This window comes from Pleurodeles waltl, chromosome 7 (genome assembly GCF_031143425.1).
Source record: "Pleurodeles waltl isolate 20211129_DDA chromosome 7, aPleWal1.hap1.20221129, whole genome shotgun sequence".
NCBI classification, from domain to species: domain Eukaryota; kingdom Metazoa; phylum Chordata; class Amphibia; order Caudata; family Salamandridae; genus Pleurodeles; species Pleurodeles waltl.
This window is the reverse complement of record NC_090446.1, coordinates 527735755-527749876: the sequence shown is the minus strand read 5'-3', so window position 1 is coordinate 527749876 and position 14122 is coordinate 527735755. Positions and strand designations below refer to the sequence as shown.

The window sequence follows — 14122 nt, the reverse complement described above, 5'->3', positions numbered from 1 at the left end:
CACATTAAACACCAGCAGAACACTGCCAGTTAACTCTCTGGTGTTCAGTGGCTTACAGTATTCTAATAAGCAGCTAGAGTGCTAACATTCTGAATTTATGCCAAAAGTGTGGTACATCTGAACGCCATTTTGATGGAATCGAAGTGAAAAAATGAAAACACTTTCTACTGAGGATACTGCAGTAAATAAGGACATTAGGGAGTTTGAGAACAAGTCTCCCAAGATGGCCACCAGTGGAAAAAGAGCCGAAACGTAGCACACATATCAAGTGAACAACTGGAAAAAAACACAAAAATAGCAAATAATTTAAAAGAGCTTTGTCACTATTTGAGAACTCAGAAAATATGTCTTCATTTTAGTTTTTTGAGCACCAACCATAATTTCTATGGGAATAAGACACTCTCATTTTTATAATTTTTAAAGGAAATGTTTTATGTATTATTTCAATTTTGATTACATCAAGATGACATCAGGCATGCCACACTTTTGTAATACATATAGAATGTTAGCAGTCTAGTTGCTCATTAGAATACCGTGGGAGGCAGAGGTCAGGGGCGCAGACTCAGATAATTGAGTGCAGGGAGAAGGAGGCAGAGGCAGAGATAACAAGTTGAGCACTCTGGTCAGGCGAGAGGGGCAATGGCAGTACACACGGACCTTGGATGGCAGGTGGAAGGGGGGCAGGGGCAACAAACCAACCATGCAGGGCAAGGAAGAGAGGCTGTGGCAATATAACAGACTATTGAGAGCAAAAGGAAAAGGCAGTGGCAGTACAACCATACATGCCAACAGACCCGATTCATGCAGGAGACTCACAATGTTTTTATGCCCCACAAAACTTTATTTTACCTGCCTCCTGTCTAAAATCTCCTTTTTTCAATGTAAGTCAATGAGGAAAATCAATTCCCTAGAGGTTTTGTTTCAGAATCTCCCTCTTACCAAGATCAAAATGTTTACAAGTATGGTACATTGGATCACAGAGGGCAGGAGAAATGGGGAAGGGTCATGGACTCAGATAACAAAGGGCAGGAGGGAGATGGGCATGGGCACCAAACTGACCTTACAGGGCAGGAGTCAGGGGTTGCAGCAGCTCAATACACCACACATGGCAAGTGGGATGGCAGTTCAGCACAACAGACCATGGAAAGCAATAGGGAGGGGACATGGCCATGCGCATGGACAGCAGAGAGCAGAGGGGAAGAGGCAAGGGCAGGCAGCTAACCATATCAGATAGGAGAGACGGGTGAAGCATAATGGACCATGAAGGGCAGGAGGAAGGGGGCAATGGCAGCACATCGGACCATGTAGGGCAGGAGGAGGAGGCTGGTGAGGGTAGGGAGGAGTTGTATGGGGGGAGCAAGCTAATTGTTCAGGGCAGGTGAGAAGGGCTGTGTTAGAACAACGGTCACAAAGGAGCTGGGGCATGGATTTGGGCAATGGATGGCAAGAAAGTGGGAGGCAGGAGCAGCAAGCCTGAGTGGGGGTAGCACAATGCTAAGCCAGGCCCTCTCTCCAACCCCCCCCCCCACTGTACATTGCGATGAGTACCTTGCTTAACGTTAAAAAAAAACAAGAAATTCACTGAAGAAAACAAATGTTCCAGGAATGTTTAGTTAGGAATTAGAATTGAAAAAACCTAAGAAATTCACTAAAAAAACAAAGGTTACAGAGACGTTAAAGTTAGGTTCAGATTATATAAGCAAAAAAACATAGAAATTCAGCTGTTAGAGTTTTTTCAAGTAAATATAACTTGTGCCCTAAAGTAACTATAATTGGTGCCCTTCTCGCCACGCACTGCTAATTACCCCAGACATTACATCACTCATGAACTCTTACTTGACATCACTGATAATATCATTGTGACATTTGTAGTAAAATTATTGCTGAGAAAACTGTGCATGGTGAGAGCGCAAGTTATGGTTACCATTTTCTTCTGCCCAGTCTCTGCCATCACTTTCCTCTTTTTTCCCCACAACTGCCCCCGATCCACTTGCTTTCTTTTTTCCATTTCCACAACAGCCCAGTCTTCTGATATTTTTACGCTTCCTTTCCCCTTTTTTACCTTTATAAGCTCCACTTCATTAGTATCCCTCCACCTTGCACTTTCTTTCTCTATTCTCCGATTCATCACTTTGCCTCTCCTCTTCCCTTGTTCCTACTTTGGGTTTAGGGTTGTGTATTTATTTGAGTAATTTCATAAACTGCACACCAGACCCATTAGGCATCAAAGTGCACCTTTATAGGAGAAAGCAAATATGTTTCATAAGCTTCCAGAGACGCTGCACACATGAACAAATACATCTGCAAGGTACCTGGCTTTGAGTAGACACAGAGACTGTTTTCTTGTAATATAGGTAGGTGGCGGAGGCATTATACTAAGTACAATTTGCAGTTTACAACAAAGACTAACTGGCTTATAGGCCAGCCTGGCAGTGCCAGAAGGGCTGGTATGACAGGTCAGTCTGTGGGCCTCTTTTTTGGATGTTTGTGGGCCTGGTTCCTGGTCCTATGGGCCGGGTTTCTTTCTAGTATCACGGCAAACATTGTCTGTAGCACACTCAAATCCATGCAGTCATCCATTTCACGCAAAAATCATATATAGCTTGCCTTTACAAGTTCAGAATTGCACGAATATGCAGAATATGGAACACCCTGTTAGCTGTCTGATTTGCTAATAAAGGCTACTTGTACTTTGGTGCATCGACCTATTTTCTGTCCTAGTCCTATCCCGGTTTGCAAACATAGTTGATCTATGAAACATATTACAAAAACAAAATAGTAATATTACAAAAACAAAATAGTGTGCTCGGAGGGGAGGGAGAGGGGAGGGTGGGGGGAGAGCCTGCGCTCTCCTGGCTCTCATACACAAGAAAAGGTTCCGAAACGTATGGTTCGAAGAGATGAAGGGACACGATAGCGTGCCTCCAAGCGAGTACCTGCGCAGGGCGCTGGAAGGATGAGGGGTCAGAATCTAGGCATGGCGCAACGCGTCTGGGTTGCTACATTTCGGGCCATATTTATACTCCGTTTGCGCCGAAATTGCGTCGTTTTTTTTGACGCAATTTCGACGCAAAACTAACGCCAACTAACGCCATATTTATACTATGGCGTTAGAGGCGAATAGCGCCAAAGTTCCCGGAATGTGCGTCATTTTTTAGCGTGAACCCCTTCCTTGCGTTAATGATATGCAAGGGAGGCGTTCCCGTCTAAAAAATGACTCCCAGGCCTTTACGTGGTATTTATACTCCCGGGCAAAAGAGACGCCCGGGAGTTGGCGTGGCTAAAAACGGCGCATTTGCGCCACTTTTTAACGCCTGCTCAGGGCAGGCGTTAAGGGGCCTGTGGGCTCAAAATGAGCCCACAGGTGCCCTCCCATGCCCCCAGGGACCCCCCCTGCCACCCTTGCCCACCCCAGGAGGACCCCCAAGGATGGAGGGACCCACCCCAGGGACATTCAGGTAAGTTCAGGTAAGTATAATTTTTTTTTTTATATTTTGTTTTGGTGGCATAGGGGGGCCTTATTTGTGCCCCCCTACATGCCACTATGCCCAATGACCATGCCCAGGGGACAGAAGTCCCCTGGGCATGGCCATTGGGCAAGGGGGCATGACTCCTATCTTTACAATGATAGGAGTCATGTTGATGGGGGATGGGCGTCGTTAAAAAATGGCGCAAGTCGGGTTAAGACGATTTTTTCGACGTAACCTGACTTGCCCCATTTTAAGACGCCCATGCGCCATTTTCCCCCTACACCGGCGCCCGCATGGCGCTTCAGAATGGCGTTAGACGGCGCAAAACTTTTTGACGCTAAACTGCGTTAGCGCAGTTTAGCGTCAAAAAGTATAAATATGGGCCTTCGTCTGCAGAGAGTGCGCATTGAGAACGCATACAGCTGGGGAGCCCACGAAAAAGATATAGGGGAACGGTTCCACACAGGTGTTTCATCCCAGCTTCGTTAAATCACCCTTGCATTTACCAGGAAGCCAACCAGACCGAATGATGAACACAGAGGTGGGTCTTTATCTGGGGAGGTTATAAAGGCCAAGTGTGATGTAGTGAGGCCTTGTATAAGGGTGAGTGAACATGCTGACGCAGTCCAGCCTGGAGACCATTCCGGGGGCGCCTGGTGCTCCAGCTCCGCTTTCTGAAAGCTTTATGGGTCGACCCACTAGATAACAAGAAGAAGCATAAAACAGAAGTCTGTAGCACACCATATATTCCACAGCTCCCTGCCGACTGCGCTCTTGACAGCTCCAGAAATGTAAAATAATAAAACGAACATGTTAAGAAAATTGAAAACATTACCAGAAGAGAATCATTTGGACTGGGAAGTAAAGGTCGCCTGGGAAATGCTGTAATAAATCGTACACTACACAAAGCAGGACAGTGCGGCCTTCTGGACTGCTTTGAAGGGCAAGGGGGCGAGAGTGACAGTTCCTGCCAACCTTGTCCTCGCGGCTGAAAGTAAGTGAGAAACAATAGTAATCCTAACACTACCTTATGGACTATTGCAGCTCCCAGCAGCACCAATCCTCTGCAGCAAAACAGGGCCATAATTCCAGTGCCTACTGGGAAATCTGCCATCTTTTCCTTGCCTTATATGAGCCCCAAAGTGGCCACCCAGTAAATAATGTCACAATACGTCTCAAAAACTGGTATCATAAGTCAAAGGAACTTTCTAGAACGCCTATTGGTAGCATTGTTGGTGATTCACTCAGTGATGGATTATGATCTGTTGTATCCTCTACACTTGATGCCTCCTTTAATGCAGAATTGTAAGGCGCTTCTAAGATGCTACCCGACAATGGAGTTACAAAAGCTTAAGGGCAGTGCACGACCAATAGCAACCAACCAGCAGGACTGACTGTTTCAATTCCCAGAATTGTGTGAAAGATAATGGTGGTGCAGAGGGCACATAAAAAAGAAGGTTAACATAATTAAATCTTTTTAATAGCAATAAGAGGCACACAACATCAATATCTCATATATTGTTTGCCATGTCTGTCCTGATTGGTAGCTACCTATAGTCAATCTATGGCCTGAAAGAGGTACTGTATTGTATTTGTAGGAGGAAGGCCCTCTATATAGTGTGCAAAACTAGGCACGTAATGTGGGGGGTCTAGACGACCACACGTTGGTTTCCAGAGGTAAAAAACAGACCACCTAATGCCCCAATTTTTGAGGTAGCTGGTCGAGCAGTTAGGCTAATCCAGGTGATGTGCTAAGTATTGGCTGTACTCACAAATCCAAGCATGCACCCCTCACAATCGATGAATAACTCGAGACCAGATTTTATAAAATACTTCAGACTTTTATATACATTTTAAGACCAATATCTTTAGAATACATTCAGTACGTTTTGAGTTATGACTTTTCAAAGTTTTGATAAAGTTAGTCTTTCTGTGCGTAATTACACACCATTGGAATCAATAGGTATTAACTTTAAAAAATGCATTAAAAATCTTACAGTTGAGTTGCCACTCTCTTATTTTGCAGGATGGTCGCAGCAGTTGGTGGGCACCTTGCGCCAGCTGGAGAGCCTCGGGCGACTCCCGGTTCGGGACGGAGCAGCGTTGGAGTGTCTTTTGGCACAGGCACAGGGCCACTTAGAGGGGCCACTTGGAAAAGGAGCTGGTTTGCAAAGTTAAAGATGGTGCCTGGGGTCCCCTTGCGCTGTTGAGGCCGCAAGAGGTTGGGGACCAATAGAGCACAGCTGGTTCCTCGTTGCAGGCCGCAGGGCAGCCTGATGCAGGAGCTGGAGGTGAGTCTGTTTGAGGGCTGCTTACAGGACAACGGGGGCACTCTGGTGGGACGTCCTGGGTGTTCCTGAAGCCCCTCGACTGGGGCTTCCTCCTGATCCTTTTTCAGCTCTGCGGGAGCTGGTTTTCTGGTTGTCTGACATTAGTTGACCAGTTCCCAGGGTATTGGCGTAACTCGGCCACTGGAGGGCACAATGCCACTAAACTTGCCACACTTGTGGGTCACGTCCGGGTGGTCGTCGGTGTGTCGTCTGGTTTGGCTGTGACTTCTGGTTATGGAGATATCGTCCGATCATTGAAATTACCGTCACCAGTTTGTTGGTTCTTGTTTGGTTGTTGAGTGGTGCCTCCACTCAGAAGGGAGATCTAGGGTGATTCTTGAAGACTGGAGGTCTCCTGGGTTTCTTGGGGTCAGTCCAGTGTCTAGCTCCTCTGCAGGGGCGATTTTCGGGTCCTGGGTGCAGCAGACCGGGTTTGGTGCCTTTACTTGTGCAGCAGGTCCACAGTTCTCTTGCTTTGGATCTTCTTTGGTGCTGATCTTCTTTGTCATTTCAAATCCATTTTCTTGGTCTAGGGGAGCCCACTAAATACTGAATTTAGTGAGCGTTTTAGGGGGAACCTGGTAGCGTCCAATGAGACACTTACCCTTGGGTGGCTACACCCACTACAGTGACCACTTCATGTGGAAAGGGTCACTTCCCTAAACCTGATTGGCTATTTTCCCCCATTCCAACTTGGAGGAAAATGACATGGAGGGTTCACTTTGTCTGCAAGCCCCTAGCGGTGGTGCATGCTCAGTGAGACTACTCATCCTACCCTTTGTTTGGTTTCCTGCCTTTGCTCCCTCCAAAAAAAGGGGTTTGCAAAGTGGGAGGCCATCTGCTGCTAACAGCAGGCGTGAGGATTGAGTTTCAAGGGTGGCAGCCCTTTGATGCTCACTGCCAGGGCAGGGCACATTCCTGAGTGAGGGGGTGTTAGCTCCTCCATCCAGGAAGGGCATTGTTTTAGAAACCAGAGAGACAGGGCTCTCCCCCAGGTTTGTAAATTGGCTGTCTAGATGTGGCAGGCTTGCTTGAACCAGTCAGCAACCATGAAAGGGATAGTTAGTTTTGAAGGGGGCACCTCTAGGGTGACCCCTAGGTACATTATATAATAAATCCAGTACTGGTACCAGTTTGGATTTGACATTCCGAATTGTTTGATACCAAACAACCCAGGGTTCAGAGTAGCCATTATGTAGCTGGGAAACTCATATTGACCAGTGTCCAGCACATATATTTAAATGGCTGCTCTGTTCACTCACTATGTCCCAGGTTTGTCAAGGACACAGTGGGGGCATATTGCTCATACAACAATGCTGTCACATATAGTATGGTGCAACTTGCCTTATGACTTGAAGGCCTGCTAGAGGGGTGATTTACCCATAACATATGCAGTGTAGGGTAGCAGGGCACCCAGGGAGTGTGCCATGTCGAGTTTGTATTTTAGGTTTTTACCAGGACACTCAGCCTGCTATGGCAGTGCTGGGTGCATCTGGATGCATGGCCCTTGAGGGTGGCACAATCAGTGTTGCTGCCCTCAGGGGCTTACCCATAGTACCCCATGCCCTGGGTGGTAGCTAAAGATGTGTCCAATAACATTTACAGTGTTTTAGGAAAAGAACATTGGCACTGGGAACCTGGTTAGCAGATCCCAGTGCACTCCAGTCCAGGTTGCATTCAGAAACCAGGCAGAAAGTGTGTGTTTGGGGAAGGGATACTGAAACAAGGTGCCAGTTTCCCACAGTATTATATTAGTATTTATGTAGCACTTACCAAACCCCTTGATGTATGGTATTAAATATGAAAAAAAAAACTTCTAACAAGGAGCTACAAAAGTAAATATGGGCTGGTTAAATTCCCACTGGCAAGATGTGCCTGAAACCAGCATGCCAAAGACTCAGACCCAGGTAATGTTCTTTCAGCCTTTATTCCTACTGAGGTCATTAATATGAGAACCGTTAGGTTTTGTACTAAACATACCTATTGTAAGGACCCTATAGACCATTTAGTTACCGGCCATCAGTCAGACAATACAAGAGAGGTGATGCCAGCGTAAATCCTATGCCACACATACACAAATGACTGGAGATCTACAAAGCCACTGCCATCTTGCAAGCACATTGGTGAAGACAAACCTGCTTCTTGTACAAGGTTTTCTTGCTTTTCACCAATAATCACTTTCCACTTATGTATAACTAAAGAATCTTTGCTACAGTAATATGTACAGAAATAATTTCCAAAGAGTGGTATTTGCTGTGTGAATCAAGAAAGAGAGCTGAAGAGAAGGAGCGACGCCCACTCCCCTTCTGAAGGTATCCACCCAAAGTATACTTTTTCTCTGTGAACTTTCTTCAGCACTGACACATACTCTGGTGCATACATTATGACAGAGTGTAATTTACCTAGATACCCCCAAACCAATTTCATACATTGAGGCAGGCAATTATGTTGTCAATGAGTCTGCCCAGTTTCTCAGGAACAGAATAAAGATGTGATGTTGTCTGCTGGTCAAGCTAGAGGCAACTGTATTACTGGTGGTGGGAGGGGAGGGCATATTGGTAGCGGGAGGGGAGGATGCTTACAGTAGATTGTTTTGCCCAACTGTGTGGGAACAGACTGTGTTAGTCAATAGAACATTTCCTGAGAAAACCCACTAGGATGTTTCCGAATCACCCAATACGAGATAAAGCCCTTTTACTGGAATGGATTTCAAGGGCTAGAGAGAAAAGAAGTTGCCCACCTTGAGTGAGTGAATCATTATGTCTATTAACCACTGCTCATTGACAAATCCAGACTCTCTGTTAAATGTATTATGATTGTACCACTCCTGATAATTCTGAAAAGTGCAGAATTAAGAGTGCATGGGATTGATGTCATTAAGGGCAGGGGCCACCACATTGGATTCTCTCAAGTGTCAAACCTCTAGAGGGAGTAAATAGTAACCACTCCCACTTCAACATCACAAGTCAATCAGAGCCACTTGTATAAAATGTAGGATTTGAGATTTCCTAATTGTAATTCTTACTGAATCGCAATTAGAAAATCAGGGGCCATATGTGCGAAAGCTTTTTCCCACAGACACAGAATGGGTAAAATCCTTTTGTACATCTGGCCCCAAAATTCTTAATGTAAGAAAACATAAAAGTTTTCAATAGTGATTCCTAATGGGTCGCAAATCAACCTACCTCATGAATATAAATGAGGTAGGTTGCAATTTGAGACCTATTAGGAGTGATAGCCATTATAGGGATGGTGGACTGTTAAGATCAGCAGACCACCACTATCTGCGAGTGCTTTTTTGTAAAGCAATTTTTTTTTTTAAATGCAGCCCGTTTTTCTAAAAGAAAAATAGGATGTGTTCAAAAAAAGAAAATTAAACTTTGAAGTTTCATTTTTGTAAGAGTAGGCAGTGGTGCCTGGGACTACTGCCTGCTCTTAAAAATATTTGTTTCCATTCTCAAAGGGGAAAGGGTCCTTTGGAGACCCCGTCTCATTTGCGAATGAGTTACTACCTGCTTCAAGGAGTCAATAAATATGAATATTTTGAAACCGTAATTCGGTTGCAAAACGTTCACACATCACATTCAGATCGTTTTTTGGAAGGGATGCCATAAATAATCCCCTTCCAAATACTGAATCGCAAACACAAATTGCGATTACGAATTGCAATATATATTTTGTAGATATGTAAAAGCATTTTTGCAGTCGGACACAGCCCGATTGCCCGTGTCCGTCTGCAAAAACGGTTTGTACATATGGCCTTCAGTTCCTTGTGCAGCATCTTACATTGCAAATCAGTTAGAATATTTGGCTCATTTAAACAGAGCAGCGGTCTGCAAGACCTATTTTTCCCAGTTTTTTTGCCCCGGTTTAGCAGCAGCTTTCAAAGACCTTTTATTCCCAGTTCTTTAAAATATACATAGAGTGAGCTTAGGCTCAGCCCTGAGCAGCATGCTTTTCTTACCTCATAATATTGGCTGTTTGGTGTACCATTCTGCCTCTTATGGTGTGCTTGCGCTGTAATGCATTTTGATAGCTCAAAAGTACACTTAATTATTGCTTACTGAAATATTCATCACTTTATTTTTCCATGCAGCCTCCATTCAAATTTTTTTAGGCATAAATTGGAATGCAACACAGACCAGACTGTTTACCAATGCTTGTATTTTGCTCAAATATTCATGTCATGCATATGGTTCCGGGACATTTCGACCTATGTAGTTAATTTAAGAGACGCCCCTCGCAGTGTGTCCACTGTGGGAACATTTGAAACCAATGGGCATATTCATTTTTTTATTTTAGAGGTATTTTAAGGTCAGTCTAATTGCATCAAAGAGAAAAGTATTTATAAAATAAGTAAACTACTTTTAATTAAAAAAAGCGTGCATAGCGCCGGGAGGCCATGCTAATGATAGCACTATGCACATCTCTTACTATAATATTCACCCAACCTGTCATTCTTTATCCTTGCTTAGAGTTTAGTTTGAGACGTTTGTTCCCAGAATGCCTTAAGTTGTCTGGGGTAATGTGTGCTTTTATTGTCATTGATGAAACATGAGAAGCAAACGTGGGATGCACTGAGCCTAAAGCAGGCAGGCACGTGCAATTGTTAACACCAGGGCCGGGTATCAGGCGGTGTCCAGGCGGTGTCAGGCGGTGTGACCGGTGCAGCTGAACCTGGCGCTGAGTTCGGAGGCTGGTGTGGGGGAGGAGGTCTCTGTGAAAAAATAACTTTGCAGAAGGTGCTTTTGAAGTGATTTGTTCCTTGCGTGTCCAGTGGGTTTCCACGTTTCAGGCAACATTAAAAAATGACGAGATCTGGTGATTAACGTTCGTGCTGGAGAGGGATCGGCGATTTGTCTAGTGGCCGTTTTGACTCCTCATAAAGTAATACAGAGGGTTAATGTGCCTGCTGCAAAGAAGGTGTACCATGCAGATCACGGAACTATGGCCCTGATTTATACTTTTTAAAGCAAACCTGCATTAGTGCAGGGTTGCGTCAAAAAGTATAGCACCGGCTAGCGCCATTCCAGAGCTCCAGCCGGGTGCCATATTTAAGGAATGGCGCAAGCCGGTGCTAAGGCCCGGTTAGCTTCATAATACATGGCGCTAACCGGGTAGGGGAGGCGTAGGAAAAAATGGAAGTTGTGCATGAAAGAATGGCGCTAGTCAGGTTAGAGTCAAAATATTTGACCCCTTCTCCCCCCGTGCGTGATTTTAGCACAGGGGGATAAATATGGTGCTAAGGCCATAGAGTCATTTTTTGCACGGGAATGCCTACCTTGCATCTCATTGTCGCAAGGTAGGTTTCCATGTCCAAAAAATGACTTTAGCTCCAAAACTTTGACGCTAGACGGGTCTAGCGCCTAAGTATAAATATGGAGTTAGTTTTGCACCAAATTTGCATCAAAATAAATAAGCAAATTTGGCTCAAAACAAGTATAAATATGCCCCTATGTTTATGTGGATAGCTCAGTGGGTTACTGTTTTAGTCACAGAGAGCCTTTTGTTACTTGCAGTTCATAAGTTACAATCCTAATAGAGCACAGTGACCTAAGAATTATCAAAAAGATGCATGCAAGCTGCATGGTATAGGTTAGAATGTCATGTTTTTCCCAGCCTTTAAGGACCCTAATGTTGCTAAAAAGGATTGGTTTAGATAGCAATACATTCTTATTTCTAAAGCCAACTGCAAGCACTGTGGTATGCTTGAAATCCTAGGTTTGTGCTTCTTCAGACCAAACACACTTAAAATATACTGCCTATTATTATGGCTTACGTGATTCCTACACCTTGTAATCCTCTTTGTTTTATGTAACATTTCCTCTAGATTACTTAACACACGTATGATTCATTGTCTCCGCACAGTTATGTGTGATGTAAAGTGCCCTGACACCCTACACTCGTATGACTAGCGCTATGAAAAATGAAAAGCATTTGCGAGAGGGCCTATGGGGAGATCAGGGGCAAGTTGGAAGGTGACAGTAGGGAACACATGGGGAAGGAGATCACGGAGGATGGTCCAAAAAGATTGTCGCACAAGGCGTCACCAGCGTTAAAGCCGGTCCTGGTTGGCATGTTATGTGGGAGAGCTGCTACTTTTGCTTAAGAATATATTGTGCATCGGGTTGCCTCGAGACACTAAAAAAACTCTGTGCCAGGTGGTATTCCTGGAAAGAAGACACAAAGTTCAGACAGGCCTCGAACCTGAAGAGCAGGTTCCTTGACTGACAGAACCTGGGTGGGGTATAGATACCAGTGCTGTCTCCGGTTACAGAAGTCACTGCGATTCGAGGGTTGAGGCACCTCCAGTTCACGCTCTCAGGAGTGATGTCCCACCTTAAGGTTCTGGGTCTGGGACTGGCTCTGCTCGCCTCAGGTAGGTGTCAGCAAGGGGACTGAAGGGGCTTCTGGGAGTGGGGAGACATGACAGAATGACAAGGCCTGGAGTTGGATTTGTTACTGTTTTGAACAACAAAAGGTCGCTGCGTTTCGGCTGTCTGCTTTTGAGAGCAATTGTGAGCACCTGCCCGAAAATGAATTCATAGCCTCCTCGAATCTCTGGATTTGAAGCCGACTTGCAAACCAGCGACAATACGTAGCTTCCTGAGACTTTAGAGTTTCCAATTAAAGGCTCTAACTCTGTACTCAAAACCCTGCTATACATAGTGTTTTCAGTTAAATAAAAACAGGGGACTGACTGTATATGTCACCTGTGACAACGGCCACTTCCCACTTACGTTCACCTTGTACTTGAGAAAAAGTTTAGAGGGGGAGGCTCGGAGAGAGTTTCTTTGACTTTTGTGCCTTTAGGAAGTGAAGTTTCACCATGTCATGTATGACGTCATTAGCCAGTCCCAGTGGCGTAACAATGGCCCTGTGGTGCGGGGGGTGGCTCCAGCTCCAGGGGACCCCCCTCCGGCACTGTGCACGGATGTCAGGCCGCTAGGCTGAGAGCTCCTGACTGTGTCCGGAGCGTAGGGCCCCCCTCCATAAATTCTGCCGGGGAGGGGGGGGGGGCGCTCAGGTTTACTACGCCAATGGCCAGTCCTGTAAATTTAAGCTCGATTTCGGTAGCCCGTACTTACACTGTTGAAAGTGAAACTACAAGTTTCAGAATGCAGTGGGCTGCTTCTAAAACCGGGACTAGTTGAATATTTCACACAAGCAGAGGTTGAAGTGCTTTAAAGAAGTATGAGTAAGGGAACTGTGAGGCTGCATGCAGTAGGGTCGGTCTCAATGAGCGTGGGTGTGGGGTTAAAGGTGTGGCTAAAAAAAAAATATTCTTCAGTTAGTTAGTTAAATATATAATAACTCACGGATTAAATGAAAAAAAAGTTAAGGTAATCAGTGGTATATGCACTATTGTGCATTATGAAACCTCTACTAGTTAATGTAATGAGAGGTCTATGTGTAACCAGAAAGCCAAAGAATGACATCTTGATTGGTGCAGTGGAGAATTGTAGCTTGTGTGTTGTTAGTGCTAGGAGGGCCCAGCCTGTGACAGGAAGCACTGAGAAAATGTACGTCATTATGTTAAACTTGCATTAAACACAGTATAAGACAGAGTGCTACTAAATGTGCAAAAAGGTTAGATAAAACATCCAAAATAAAGGCCCGAATTTAAGAAGGGCCTTGCGCAATATATTGCCACATTAGTTTCATTTTATTTACGCTAATGTGGGGATATTATGGCATAAATGCTGCAACATATTTACTAAGTGCATTGCGCCACTTTGTAACCCCTCGCACCACATTATGCCTGCACCAGGCATAATGTATGCAAGGGGGCGTTTCCCAGTTAGGGGCCCCGCAAAATGGCTTAATGAAATATAAAAGATTTCTTTGCGCTGTTCCTAGCGGCAGTTTTAACTCCTGCACAGAGGAGGCGTTACAAGGAGTCACATCATTGTTTTCAGTGGGCCTAAATGTGCTTTGCAGGATTAGCGTCAAAATGTTTGGCACTAATCCTGCAAAGAGCTAGACTAGCGTCAACAATTTTGATGCTGGTTCCCTAACTACCGTCATCGTGTGCCCTATGTTAATTATGGCGCACACGTGGTGGCGTTAGGGGGGCGCATAGGGGTGCAAGAAAAGTGGCGCTGCAGTGGATGCAGCACAATTTTTCTTAAATTCAGCCTGTAGGTTTTAGCAAAACCCAGACTGTAGGTAATAATCAATTTTTATTAACTGCCATGAAAAGCACACACTGCACAGCTCAGGTGGTAATTCCCTTGCACTACCAGTAGAGAAGAATGTGATTCGAGCAATTAAACCAGTATCTGCTCTCAAGCACCCCTTTACATTTGCAGATTAACCAGT

The 14122-nt window shown here is 44.9% G+C and overlaps 1 protein-coding gene across 1 annotated transcript in view; it reads left to right on the top strand.

The window, feature by feature from the left end:
• Positions 1–12069: 12069 nt before the first annotated feature.
• LOC138304289 (serine protease 27-like) overlaps positions 12070–14122 on the top strand; it is a 244094-nt gene continuing 242041 nt past the window's right edge. The window contains exon 1 of the mRNA XM_069244232.1: positions 12070–12179. Coding sequence (XP_069100333.1) covers positions 12131–12179 — 49 coding nt within the window. The 5' untranslated portion in view covers positions 12070–12130. The remainder of the gene's footprint in view (positions 12180–14122) is intronic.